At 34.0% G+C, this 15,443-nt stretch overlaps 1 protein-coding gene across 1 annotated transcript in view; it reads left to right on the top strand.

Moving 5' to 3' along the window:
• The window catches only part of CNTLN (centlein), a 476,456-nt gene that overhangs the window by 296,578 nt on the left and 164,435 nt on the right, over nucleotides 1-15,443 (top strand). The window contains exons 17-18 of the mRNA XM_027863054.1: nucleotides 9,503-9,603; nucleotides 14,783-14,874. Coding sequence (XP_027718855.1) covers nucleotides 9,503-9,603; nucleotides 14,783-14,874 — 193 coding nt within the window. The remainder of the gene's footprint in view (nucleotides 1-9,502; nucleotides 9,604-14,782; nucleotides 14,875-15,443) is intronic.

Below are 15,443 nucleotides of genomic sequence, written 5' to 3'. Positions count from 1 at the left end.
AGAAAGAAATTACAGGGGAATTTTTGCTGGCAATGGGTATATCTGGGGCTGATTGGCAACTCTATTGCCAGAATGCAGTTTTGGGTCACAATTCCAGGGCAGAGGGGAGTGCTGGTGGTCAGTCACAAGGGAGCATGAGTGCTGGTCTCAATTCCATGGTAAAGAGGAGTGCTAGCTACTTGTAGTTGCAGGGGACCAGGAGAGCAGTGACTGCACCTCTCCCCGGATCACACTACCTTGGACACAACAAAAACATGCCGACCCCCTAGAACTAGCTCAGAAAACAGCAGCATGAAAAAGGCTGAAGCTTGGCACAGTGCCTTCCCACTTCTAAAGTTGAGCAGAGCCCAACTTTAACATAAAGTTCAAAGTGAAAAAAAAAATAGGCTGGAAAAATTAGCAAATAGCAAAAAGAACTTGATCATGAAAAGCTACTATGGTGGCAGAGAAGATCAAAACATAAATTCAGAAGACCTTGGGAGAGACTGAATCAACCATGGCAGCAGCTGCTCCTGGAGCTCTCAGCTTATAGCCTGTAAAGAGGTCAAACAACTGGTCAAAGGAGATTACAGGGGTCTCTTTGCTGGCACTGGGGGGCAGGACTCTTTTTTTTGCCCATGATCAGATCAAAGTCACAGTTCTGGATGGCAGTCCCAGGGTGAGGAAGAGTGTTAGCATACCAGAGCTTGCAGCCACAGTGGATCAGGGCCCCTCATCACAGTTCCAGGACAGAAAAGTGTGCTATGTTCACTCACAGGTCAGAGCACAGGCTAAGAGAGTAGTAAACACATCTCTGCTTAGATAATATCACCTTGGGAGAACTGAAAATTACAGATTCCTTCCACCCTCCCGTCCCAAACTAGCTTTGAACACAGTAATATAAAAGACCTGAACTCTGGGATAGTGCTCTCTCCACCCCTGGAACAGAGCCCAACTTTAATATAAAGTTAAAAGTCACAAAAAAAGGCTGAGAAAATGAAAAAAAAAATCAAAAAAGGAACCTGACCATAGAAAGTTACTATAGGGACAAAGAACCTAGGAATAAATGGAGCTTTCCTTAAAGTGACAAGTAATATCTATCGACAGTCATCAGCCATCATAATGGGGATAAGCTAGAGGCCCTCCCAATACCATCAGGAGTAAAGGAAGGATGCCCATTTTCATCACTACTATTTAATATTGTACTGGAAATGCTAGCCATAGCAATAAGAGAAGAAAAAAGAATTGAAGGAATTAGAACAGGCAATGAGGAAACAAAACTATCGCAGCAGATTACATGATGGTATACTTAGAGAATCCTAGAGAATCAACTTAAAAACTAGTTGAAATAATTAACAGCTTTAGCAAAGTCACAGGTTATAAAATAAACCCACAAAATCATCAACATTTCTATATATTATCAACAAAGTCCAGAAGCAAGAGAAAGAGAAATTCTATTTAAAATGATTGTAGACAGTAGAAAATATTTGTGAGGCTCCCTACCAAGACAAACCCTGGAACTATAGAAACAATTACAAAATACTTTTCTCACAAAGTCAGATCTGAACAATTGGAAATAATACTAATTGCTCATGGATAGGCTAGTCTGACATAATTAAAATGACAATTCTACCTTAACTAATTTACTTATTCACTGCCATTCCAAACTACCGAAATTATTTCATAGTGCTAGAAAAAAATAATATAATTCGTTTGGAAGAATAGAAGGTCAAGAATATCAAGGAAATTAATGAAAAAAAATGGTAAGCAAGGTGGCCTAGCCATTCCAGATCTCAAAATGTACTATACAGTGGTATTTATGAAAATCAAATGAGAGTTATGCAAGAAAATTATGAAAAGAGAATTAATAGCTTAGTAAAAGAGGCACAGAAATACTGAAGAAAATAACATCTTAAAAAAAAAACAGAATTGATCTAATGGTAAAAAAGGCACACAAAATTACTGGTGAAAAGAACTCCACAAGCAGACATGGCCAAATGGAAAAAGAGGTATAAAATATCACTGAACTAAATAATTCCTTAAAAATCAAAATTGTGGCTAAGAATGTGAATGGGATGAATTTACCCATAAAATGGAAACAGCAGATTAAAAATTTGAATTCAACAATATATTGTTTCAAGAAACACTATAAAAATGAGAGATACACATAAAGATGAAGTAAAGGACAGGAGTAAATGTTATTATGTAAAACAAAAAGGGTTAGCAATCATGATCTCAAACAAAGTTAAAGTTAAGACAGATTTAATCAAAAGAGAAAAATAGAGAAACTATACTATATGTCAGCAGTATTATTCAATATTGTTTTAGACCATTTAAAATGACTTAACATTATAAAACACCTGAGCATACACTTGCCAAAACAGATATGGGGACTATGTGAATATAAATGTAAAACACTTTTTATGCAAATAAAGTCAGATCTAAATAATTGAAGGGATATTTATTGCTCATGGGAAGGTAAAGTCAATTTAATTTTTTAAATGGCAGTTTTATGTAACTAATCTATTTATTCAATGTCATCCCAATTAAATTACTAAAAAATTATCTGTTAGAAAAAACAATAACAAAGTTCGTTTGGAAGAACAGAAGGTCAGGAACTTCAAAGAAACAAAGGAGAAAAGATGTGAAGGAAATAGATTCAACAGTATCAGACCTTATACTATATTATAAGGTGAGAGCATTGTTGAATTGTAAAATGGATAATTTCAATTATGTTAAATTAAAATTTTCTAGTATAAATAAAACCTATGTAGCCAAGAATAGAAGGAATGCAGAAAATTGGGGGAAAACTTTTATAGACAATCTCTCAAATAGCATGTGATTGGGTTGGAATATTGCTGTGGTGTAGGAAATGATGAGCTGGTTGATTTAGAAAAACATGGAAAGATTTGGACTTATGAAAGGAAGATGCTAGCACCTTCTGAGAAATGGAAGACAAGTAGAAATAAGAATAGGATGGTCTTATGTAATATGTGAATGAATATATATATGTATGTTTGTAGATATCTATGTATATATATGTGTGTATGTTATGCACACATACATATGCATACATACATATATTTGTCCACACTTAATTGAACCCTTTAGGGTAGGGTAGGGGGGAAATAAAGTAAAAAGTGCATAGCAGAGAACAAAAGACCTTTCAAGGAAGCAAAGAAAAGCTAGGCACTTTGAAAACAACATGTAGTATTTATTATACAGGTTTCCTTGAAATGGAAATTTATTGTTTTATATTGAATCCTCTTATATTCTGCTTTGTACATGGCAATGTGTTTTTCCTCTTTTCTCATTTTGTATTTAATTTTAAAATTTTAATTTATAAAAAAAGAATAAACTACCCATCAAAATGGAGTATAATCCTTCAAGAGAAAAAAATAAATACTTGATGAAATAGAATACTTTTGAGCATTCTTGATGAAAAGACCAGAACTGAATAAAAAATTAGACATTCAAATACTAGATTCAAGAGAAGTCTCGAAAGGTAATTTTGATAATCACAAGATACTCAATAATGTTAAACTATTTATATTCCTGTATTAGAAGATTGTACATGTAACTCATAAGAACTTTATTATTATTAGGTCAGTTAAAAAAAGTGTACATAGACAGGGGCATGTGTGTGCATTGAATATATTGGAATGATTTTTTTTAAAATGAAGGAGAGGAAAAGTGATTCGCTGGGAGAAGGAAGAAGGGAAAAACAGAATGGGAAAAATTTTATCACATAAAAGAAGTGCTCAAGGAAAAGCTTTTACAATGAAGGGGAACATGAGGGAGCAATGCTTGAACCTCACTCTCATCAGAATTGGTTCAAAGAGGGAAAACTACATATACATACACTTAGTTGTATATAGAAATCTAACTTCTTCAGTAAGGAAATAGGATGAGAAGGACATAAGAAACAGAGTGGGGATGATAAAAAGGGAGGGCAAATTAAGAGAGGCAATGTAGAATCAAAATAGACTTTTGAGAAAAGACAGTATAAAAAGAGAACAAGAAACAAGAAAATGGAATGGAAGGAGAACACAGTAATCAACTGAATGTGAATGGGAGGAGCTCAACTGTACAACAGAAGCAGATAACAGAATGTATTAGAAACCAGAATCAAACAATACATTTGTTTTCAGGAGACAGACTTAAAATAAAGAACTGGCATGGAATCTAATATGCTTCAGCTGAAGTAAAAAAGGCAGTAGTAGCAATCATGATCTCAGAGAAAGAAAAAGCAAAAATAGACCTAATTAAAAGAGATAATCAGGGAAAGTACATTATGCTAAAAGAGACCTTAGACAATGAAGTAATATCAAACATTTTTGAAGCAAGTTTCTGTGATAAAGGCACATTTCTCAAATATGTACTGAGTATATAACTGAGACAGATTTCTAAAAATAAGAACCATTTCTGCAATTGATAAATAGTCAAAGGATATAAACAGGCAGTTTTCAGATGAAGAAATAAAGCTATCTGTAGTCACATGAAAAAATGCTCTAAATCACAGTTGATTAGAGAAATAAAAATTAAAACAACTCTGAGGTACCATCTATCACATATCAGAAATAGCAAGGGCTGGAGGAGAAGAGGATGAAAATAGTACACTAATGAATTGCTGGTGGAGTAGTGAACTGGTCCAGCCATTCTGGAGAACAATTTGGAACTCTGTCCAAAGAGCTATAAAAGTATGCATACTTTTTGATCCAGCGATACCACTAGTAGGTCTGTCTCCCACAGAGATCAAAGAAAAAAGAATAAGACCTACAAAAATATGTATAGCAGCTCTTTTGTTGTGGCAAAGAGTAGGAAATTCAGGGGATATTCACAAATTAGGGAATGGCAGAACAAGGTATGGCAGATGATTGTGATGGAGTACTGTTATGCAGTAAGAAATGATGAAGGGGATGGTTTCAGAAAAAACATGGTAAGACCTATATGAACTGATTCAAAGTGAAATGAGAAAAACTGGGAGATCATTGTGCACAGTAACAACAATGTTGTAATGATGATGAACTGTGAAAGACATGGCTACTCTAATCAATACAGTGATTGAAGCTGAAAGACTCATGGTAAAAAAATGCTGTCCATTTCCAGAAAGAGAGAAATGGCTGAACACTGAATGCAAATTGAAGTATAATTTTCTTATTTTCTTTATTTTTTGCTTTTTTCAAATGTAACTATTATGGACATATGCTTAGCATGAGTTCATATGTATAATGGATATCATGGGGCATCTGGGTGGTACGGTAGATGGAATGCTGGGCCTGGACTCAGGAAGACTCATCTTCCTGAGTTAGAATCTAGCTTCAGATATTTATTAGCTATGTGTTCATGGGCTAGTCACTTAATCCTGTTTGCCTCAGTTTCTTCATCTGTAAAATGAGCTGGAGAAGGAAGTGGCAAACCACTCTATTACCATTGTTAAGAAAACTCAAAATGGGGTCACAAATATTCAAACATGACTGAAAATGACTGAGCAACAATAAAAATTGTATCATATTGCTTGTGTTCTCAGTGAATGAGGAAAGGAGTGGCAGGGGAGGGAGAAAATTTGGAGCTCAAAATTTTAAAAAAGTGTTAAAAATGAATAATTTTAAAAAACAACTTTATTCTTTTTTGCTTTGGCAATATAGCTTTTTCACAGTTGATAGAAGGAATGAATGAGCACTTCTGGTATTTCTGACTCCATTTTCTTCTGCTTTGTATCTAAACTATTTAAATTAATCAATAGAAATCTCCTAATGAGGAGATATAGATAAACACACACACACACATACACACACACATATATATATATATTATATGTGTGTGTGTGTGTGTGTGTGTGTATACAGACACGGACACACACACACACATATGAATAAACATGGCATAGTTTGTAGTGAAGTATGTGGTAGTAGCAGTGGAGGAGAGGGGAGAGGGTTAAGGAACAAAAGGCTTCATGTAGAATGATGGTGCTTGAACTGAGTCCCAAAGATAGTGATGGATTTTGTAAGGCAGAGGTGAGGAAAGAGTACATTCCAACACTAGTTGTAGGCCAATGGAAAGGTTCAGAGATAAGATTTGGAATGTAGTGTTTTAAGAAGAAAGAAAGCCAGTTTGGATGGATCTTAGAATACAGGAAAGGGAATATTGACTAAAAAGAAAGTTTGGAGCCATATTATGAAGGAGGGGCAGGGTAAGCAGAAGAGTTTATGGTTTACTTTAGACACAGTAGGGAACCGCTAGTGTTTTTTGAGTTGGGAAATGGCATGGCCAGAGCTATAATTAAGGAAAATCATGTTAGCAGCTTTGTAGAGGATGGGTTGGAGTTGGGGGAGACTTAAGTCAGGGAGAACCAGAGATATTCGATACAAAAAAATTACTGGTGAGCCACTTTTTATTTTATACTGTATAAGTAGTTTCACTAATTTTGTTCTTGTAAATTTTTTTAAAATGTAATGAGAATTATGTATTTTTTATTTTGTAATTTCCTCTATCACTTGCTTGTTGGAGAATTCTGCCTTTAGCTAAAGCTCTGCTTTTCTTTTATGGTATAACTTTTAATATTCAAACTGCATATCAATTGGTATAAGAATTTGGTCTAAAACAACTTTGAAGAACTTGAGAACCCCAATTAATGCAATGACCAATTATAATTCCAGACAATTGATGATGAAGGATATTACCTACCTCATGAGAGAGAGGTTATTTACTCAGGTTATAGGAAAAAAAGGCAAATGCAAGAATTTGTTTCTTGTGTATACATATTCCTAACAAAAATGTTTTTTCCCTCTCAGGTGTATGGTTAGTAGATGGGAGAGAAAATCAGTTTTTGTTAATTGAAAAAAATTTAATTTAAAAAACAAGATGTTGATCTAAATTAAATTTTTGTCAAAGTGCTTTCCATCTTTAAAGCAATTCCAGCAAAATAGGCAATAATTCCTGAAATAATTTATATTCTTTGATGTATTGATTACTAGATCATTGAATTCATTTGTTAATGATTCTTCCTTAGATTATTCTACTGATCTACTTTTTTTAAACCAATACCAAGTGGTTTTGATGACAGCCATTTAATTGTGTAATTTGAGGTCTGGAAGGACTATTCCGCCTTCATTCTGTTTTTTTTCAGATTCTATCTCTTTTGTTCTTTCTTCATGTGAATTTTGTTATTTTGTCTAGTTTTATAAATTATTGCTTTGGTAGTTTTATTGGTATGACATTAAATCAGTACTTTAGGTAATATTATTTTTCTTTTGTTAGCCCAGGTCAAATATGAACTGTTTTCTAATTAAGTCACATTTATATCAATCTTGAATCTGCTTTGGTAGATTGACCACTCAAGCTTAAACAACTTTTAAAAAATGTGAACATATTCAGTACAGTGCAGTACATTGCCAAAAAGTTTTTGGAAAAATATCTTTTTTAATCATTTTAAAGGATAACTGATTATCTTTCCTGGGCAGTTTGTTGCATGTCTGCCTACTCACAGGGAGATGAGCAAGATTAGGATTCACTACCTTCTTTGATCTTTGACAGGGTGAAAAACCCAGGAAATAATATCTTCCTTTTCCTCTTACTAGCTGTACCTTCCCAACTTTCTCTGTTACCCATATCTTCCTAACATCAGCCTTCAGAATGAAAAGGACAGGCAAGACTCCTTTTGTTGAAGTAACAAGATAATGTATCTTTTTTATTCTAGCCACCAGCATAGCGCCTGGCAAAAAAAAGACACTTAAAATACTTCTTGATTGGTTATGACAAACACATTTTCAATTTTTGTAAGAAATAAAATTATAGGTTTAAATATGTTGTATTAATGAGTTTAAAGAGCCATCTTAGAACCATCTGGATGCCTCAAAAACCAGTCTTTGAGAACCATTGAACTGTAATATTTTCCATGATCCCTAAGACTGCTGTTTTAGCATACCTATACTTAATGGTCCTTTAAAAAAAAGAGGGTAGTTCCAGATTATTTTCAATTATTGTGTCCTTATTTTCACAGAAGAGGAAATGTTAGATATGATTTAAACATATGCACATAAAAGCTTCTTTAATTATTATTGATAATATTAAAACATTTTTCCCTCCCTAAAAGAACACTTCTGTTCAAAAGATGCCTGCCCAAAGTGCTAGATTTTCTATTGTGGATTTTTTAAAATTGTGGATTTTTAAAATAAATTTTGAAGAATAAGAATTTGCCTCAGTAGACACTAGAGATTTTTCAGTTCAATAAAATATATATCCTTCTTCTTCTCTTCATGCACATGGCCACCACTATAGGTAAGGTCCTCATCATCTCTTGACTGTAATAGTAGCCTCTTAATTAATTTTTTGTCCTTAATCTTTTCTTTCTCTAATCTGTCTGCCCTCCAGATCTTGCTAGAGCATATATCTGACTATGTCATTCTCCAGATCAAAAACTTAGAGTAAAAATCTAACATTTTATATGAGATTTAACAAAAGCCTTCACTTCACATTGTCTTATCTTGAAGATTTATTCCACCAAGTAATATTCAGCCCAAATGATTTGTACGGAAATTTTCCAAGACAACCCTTATATTTCTTCTTTCTGTTTCTTCCTTTAATTCTTGTTTTCAGCTTATATTGTACTTTGGTAGTTTGGAATGTACATATTTAAAAGTAACTTGACAAATTAAAAATTTAGCTTTAAGTGGGCATTTATTTAGCCATTTCTCTTCTAAAACAAACATACAATCATATATAAACACCCAATGGTACAAAACTTAAAACTTTCAATTTATGTTTTGTGTATGGAAACTAGTTCTGCCAATGTTAATAGTCCCATGTTGATAAATCTATTTCCCAAAATATATCACCTTGAGTTATTGTGTGGTCTTCTGAAAGCTTTGGCCTACTTATTTAGATGATGTAAAATAAAACTACTTAGCACTTTTATTTTTTCTTGAACTTCTACAATCCTAAAAGGCTAGTAAACTGTAAAACTCTGCTTGGCATTCAAAGCCCTTTACAACCTAACCCCTTCCCGTATCTTTCCAGTCTTCTTATACTTTACTCCTTCCCACATACTCTTCAGTCCAGTAACACTGGCTTCCTTGCTATTCCTCGCATGATATAGTCTGGCTCTCCACATCTTCCCATTCTGAGCATTTTCAGTGACTGTCCCCTCCATGCCTGAAATTTTCTCCCTTATCATCTTCTCATCCTGACTTTCTTCAAGTCCCAGCTTTAAATCTTGACTTGTGCAAGAAACCTTTCCAAATCTCTCTTAACTAGTGCCTTGACTCTGTTGATTGTTTCCAATTTATTCTGTATATAGATTGTTTGTACACAGTTGTTTGCATGGTGTCTCCACCTTAAGATTGTGAGCTCCTTCAGAGCAGAGACTATCTTTTGTATTTTTTTTTTTTGTATCCCCAGTGCCTAGCACAGTGCCTGGCAAATAGTAGATACTTACTAAATATTTATTGACTGATTTGACTAACATTTACTTTTATGTTTCAATATGTTAAAAAGTAATACATTATTTTGAATTTTTAAATAGTGTGAATCTTGAAGAAGAGTTGGATCAACTTAAAGTTTTTAGATCTGTCGAAGTAGCTAAAATGCAAGAAGTGAATGCATATCTGGAACAAGAAAGAGAAGGTAAATTAATTATATTAAATGAACACACAAACACACACACACACACACACATACACACATGCACCTTTATTATCTACTCTTCCCTTTCATGAACCTTTTCTTCTTCAATGCATCTGTTTTCCTTACTCTTCTACCCATATCCTGTCCCTTTGTATGTGCTGTCTTTCTATCTCTCTTCTTCAGTTCCCTTTTTATTCAACTATATTTTCTTTTTCCTACAAGGCCCTTCTGAAGTTCCACCTTTTTCTTCAATTTTTCCTTGATGATCATAGCTCAAATCATTTTTTTTTCTGTAATTCCTATTGCACTTTTTGTTTCTACTAAATAGTACTACGTATTATCATATCTACCAATTCCTGTTTAAATGGTTTGTATCTGCCCATAGATTATAATTTCTTTGTGGATAAGAACTGTGTCTTGCACTCTTTTTTTGCTCCATATTACCAATAATTGTCCTTAATAGAATGAAGTTCATGGATGGTTATTTAATTAAATTGAAATATCATGTTTGTCTAATCTACCAGAGGACTTTGAGGAGGTAGACAAAAACACAGATGAAGGAAAACCAAAGAATGTAATTCATTTAGACTTACAAATTCTCATGGCAAGATTCTACAACAAAACAGTTTTTAAAAATTGAATCACTGTGGATTCATGGTAGTTTTTTAATATTGAGACTTGGCTCAGAGATAGAGAAAATGTAAATAGTGAGATACTATCAACATGTCGATGCATGGAGAAATAGGAATAGTGGAACCCATCAAGGATTGCTTCTGGAATGTATATGTTAATTTTTATATGATTTATCTGAAAACGGAGTTCACAATGCCTTATCCAGGTCTATATATGATATTAAGGGCTTATGGATAGTGAAATGCAGTAAGATTTTGTGAACCTGTCTGTAAGTGAGACAAGAAACAAAAATATTGCCGTAAGTAAGGGTTAAGTGATAAATTTAGAGCTATCTAATCCAAACTTTACTTACATGGTGATAGCCTTTTCCCAGTTAGGGGATGGGGAAGAGGAAAGTTAGCTTTAGAAAAAGGAAAGGAAATTCAGGAGAGGGCAGTGTCATGAAAGTCATATTAAGAGAAAGTCTGAAAATCAGTGGTGTTAAGCGTCAGAGGAAGGGAGGACAAAGGTAGGAAAGATAAGAATTACTTGTTCTGATTATAAGGACATCTTTAATGCTATTAGGAGCAATTTCACTGAAGTGATAGAGCAAAGAAGCCTTGTTGTGGAGAAAAAGTTGCATTGGGAAGAAAGAAAATGGGATAAATAATAGTAAAGGTTTAGAGACAATTTGGAATTATTTAAACCTTCTTTTGGTCTGAAAGAAAGGAGAAGATAGGATAATAATCCGTAAAGTGAACATTATTGCTTAAATGCTGAAGAAAATAAAAACAGTGGAAGCTGAGATTTGTATGTCACAGTTTTCTTTAGAGCAAGTTGATAATTCTGGTGCAGGTTCCGTCCTAGGTTACCCTGAGTCCGCCATTGAATAGCTCTTAAATCAGGAGTCAACAAGTATCCTTTAAGTTCAGAATAATATGGATCAAGACCTTAAGGATTAGACCTGCCATGCTCTCAGAAAAACCTGGAAAGACGTACATGAGCTGATGCAAAGTAAAATGTTCTGTGTACATAGTAACAGCAATATCGTAAGATGATCAGCTGTGAATGACTTAGGTATTCTTAGCAATACAGTGATCCAAGACAGTTCTAAAGGACTTATGATGAAAAATGCTATCCATCACTAGAGGAAGAACTAATGGTGTCTGAATATAGATTGAAGCATACAGTTTTTACTTTATTTTTCTGGATGGTTTTTTTTGGTCTATGTTTTCTTTCAAAACATGATATTATGGAAATGTTTTGCATGACTTTACATGTATTACCTATATCAAATTGCTTGCCTTTTCAACAGGGGTGGGATGGTGGGGAGTGAGGAAGGGAGAGAATTTGGAACTCAAAGTTTTAAAAACAAATGTTAAAAATTGTTTTTACATATAACTGGGGAAAAATAAAATTCTAAAGAATTAAATAAAAGTTTAAAAAAAAGAATTAGATTGTCCCTCAATAATAGGAATGAAGGACCCCCAAAGAAAATGCCATTCACTTTCATTCATTCTCTTACCTGTCATCCTCTATGTTGGCAAAGGTGAAACCTTTCCTTTGTTAAGGAGCACTTTATTTCTTTGCTTTCCTTGAGGTCGTTGTTGCCAGTTTTCGGTTTACAGTTTTACCACCCTTAGCCTAGAAATATTACATTTTAATGTAATAATTCCAAAGTTAAAATTTTCATTGTTACTATTCTACTTCTGATTCTAGAAGTCATTGTGGAATTATGATAATTCCCACAGATTCTTTACAATTAAAGCCTAACAAAACTAGCCCTGTATTGCTTCTCCTGACCTGCTTGCCTCATGTGAGTTCTCCATAAAATCATTTTTCAGGCAAACATATTTGACATTTGAACAATGTGGCTAGCCCATTGGAGTTACACTCTGCAGTAGAGTTTGAATGCTTGGCAGTTCAGCTTGAGAAAGGACCTCAGTGTCCAGTACGTTGTCCTGCCAGGTGATCTTAAGAATCTTTCTAAGGCAATTCAAAAGTAAGTGATTCAGTTTCCTGGTGTGGCACTGGTATACTGTCCAGGCATGCAACAATGAGGTCAGCACAAAAGCTCTGTAGACCTTCAGTTTAGTAGGCACCCTCATATCTCTTCTCTCTCACACTTTCTTTTGGAGCCTCTCAATCACTGAGCTAGCTCTGGCAATGCATGCATCAACCTCATAATCTATGTCTACATCCCTAGAAAGTATACTGCTAAGGTAAATGAACTTAATCTACAGCATTCAGAATTTCTCCATTTGCTGTAACTCATGGTTCTCCATATGGATGGTGTGGTGCTGGCTGGTGGAGAACCTCTGTTTTCTTGGTGTAATCGTCAGGCCAAAATTAGCACAAGCAGCAGAGAATTGATTCATATTCGGTTGCCTCTCAGCCTCAGAGGCTGCACTGAATGAACAATCATCTGTGAACAAAAAGCAGTGCATCAACTCACCCTCCACTTTATTTTTGGCTTGTAGCCTTTTTAAGTTAAATAATTTTCCATCGGTGTGGCAGCTGAACTTGATCAATTTTCATCCTCATCGAAGGCATCTGAAAACATTGCTGAAAACTTTCAAGGTCTCTCTGAAGAACTTTGGAGTTGACTGTGAGACATGAGAGACACTGGCACAGGACTGCCCAGCATGGTGTGCCCACATCAAAGAAGGCACTGTGCTCATTGAGCAAAGCAGAATTGCAGTAGCTCAAAAGAAACGGAAGCTTTTCAGATTTAGAGATATCACTACTCCAAATGTTCATATGGACCATTTGTGCCTAATCTATTATAGAGCCTTCCAAGCTCGTATTGGTCTGATCAGCCACAGTCATACTTATTGTGCCTTGACCCTGACACAGAGATGTTATTTTGGTTCTCTTTGGGCACAAAGGACAACAGTTAACTAACAGCAGAACCTAGTGCAGTATCTTGAGTACAGTAGACACAAATAAATACTTGTTGATTTGATTTGTAGAAATTAGGAAAGGGGGCTAATTTTGTTCCATAGATTTGACTCCAGATGATTGTGATGTAGCATTTATTTAATTCATTTACTTTTATAAGCAGTTTATTTTAACAAGCTTTCATTTAGTTGATTTTTAAAAATATGTAGTTTTATTTGTGGCTTTATTTGTTAGTGGTTCTGTAGCATCTTTTTTAATATATTTGACTATTGTTTTGTTCTCTGGCTTACTCACTTTGAACCCAGAAACATCTTGATTTTAAGACAAATAAGTGGTAAATACTGTACCCAGAAATACAGTAGGCTTCTAGATAGCTAAATATGCATAAAGATGAATATTATTTGCATATCATATTTGTGTATTGCTTTTAAAATGTTGTAAATATATTCAGTACCACTGTTAGGGGACTATAATTACAAACAAAACAAAAATAAAAACAAGGGAGCTAAGAGATTACTATCAAGGTAAAGGTACATATTCCCTAGATGAAGGGTTCTACCTTTTTTAGCTTTTGTTATTTGTAGAATAATGTTCCATTTATTTCACAAACACAGGAGTTTTAATTGAGTATGACATGTTCCAAAGACAAAAGAGATGCCTAATTCATTCTAACAAACTTATTAATCACTGTTTAAACCAAGATGATTGTTACTCTACGGTGAATAAAACTATTTTCTCATTCTCCTTTGTTGATAAATCAGAGTTTTCATTGACCTAAAATATCTAAATGTGTTTTAAAATTATATCTTTAAATAAATATTCTCAAGGAAACATTAATGCCTATTCCTATAGTATAATTCAATTTCATCTTTTCCCTTTATTTTTAAAAGATTTACTATTCCCTAAAATTATTGAATATGAAAAATTTTTTGACAACAGTGATTTACCTAATATGCAAATATAACAGTTTAATCGATTCTGGTCCCCTTTAATTTTAGTACTTAAAACAAAGATTTTCAGGGTTTTTTTTAACTTTGCCAATGATTTTGTTAATAGTAAATTTTGTATTTGTCAGGAAAAGGTTAGCTGCTTTTCGGCATGTTTTGTAGACCTTAGTTCACTTTGCCATTTGAGTTTCTAATTGTTATGAATTCACAGCTTTACAGGAAAATGACTTCTGTGATTTATCCTGTAGAGTACATGATCTTTCACTTAACAAAAGTGGTTTAAAGTTTCAGTCCATCCTAATTCTCTATTTGCTTTGTTGAGCAATCACTTTCATCCTCCTGGCAGGGAATAAGACCCAAAGAACAAAACTAGTAGTGACTATATAGATAAAATGGAAATGAATTCTGCTTTTAAAGCAAAGGGGGAATAGTCTATAAAAGAATGAAAATGAGAATAAAAGTATAACATCTTTAACCTGCAGATCTATTGTGCCTTTGAAAAGCTTGTACTGCAGGAAAAAAACCACACTGTGATTCTGCAAAGATCCATTATATAACACAAAGCTGTGGAAGAGGTCACTGTGCAACTACTGGCTGAAGACTTGACAAGAAAATAGACTACGTTATTCATAATTGAGAAACTTTAGAACTTATATACTGAAAATGACAGAGTGATATTGTAGCATAATATGTGGCATATGTTATTTATTCTCTGCCAGAATTACTCTATAAACTTTGTGAAGATCAGGAATTCAAGAATGATGCATCAGAGAAGAAGCAGAAACAAAAGTCAGATGAGACATTGCAGAAGGTATATTAATCTTTACTATAAAGCTAAGCAAGTTAAATTTAAATGTTAACATAAAGGATTATATTATTTTAAACTAGAGCTCATTAATTTAAACTTTTTTGGTAGTACTTAATTTCAGTTCACTGGCTTGACTTGCCAAAACTGGGTCAAAAATCAGTGAGTATGGAATAAATATGGAGACATTTGTGCTTATGTGTGGCTAGATTAAAATATTTTAGAGTGAAAGAAATGAAATCAATAGATATAAAAATTAAAATATAGCATTTTCTTACTATTTATAGTTTAGGAACAAGGATAGGGACTGAACCTGGAATTTCACTGGGATAGGAACTGAAACTCCCTCTACCAGTATAGGCCAGCACCTTCCTTGCAACTTAAAAGTCTTAGAGAGTTGCCCAAAGCACCAAGAGGTCAAGTGACTGACTCAGGGTGCCCACAGCTTGTATGTGTCTAAGAAAGGACTTTACCTCTTGTCTTCCCAGTGTTGAAGCTAACACTTGATCCACTGTAGCACATCACCTCGGGTATAGCTTAGATATTTAAACTGGTAAAGTTAGGTTTCTTTATGC

Source organism: Vombatus ursinus, unplaced genomic scaffold (assembly GCF_900497805.2).
Source record: "Vombatus ursinus unplaced genomic scaffold, bare-nosed wombat genome assembly UNPS02014770.1, whole genome shotgun sequence".
NCBI classification, from domain to species: domain Eukaryota; kingdom Metazoa; phylum Chordata; class Mammalia; order Diprotodontia; family Vombatidae; genus Vombatus; species Vombatus ursinus.
Note: the sequence above shows the minus strand (reverse complement) of the source record. Positions and strands in the feature narration are given on the sequence as shown.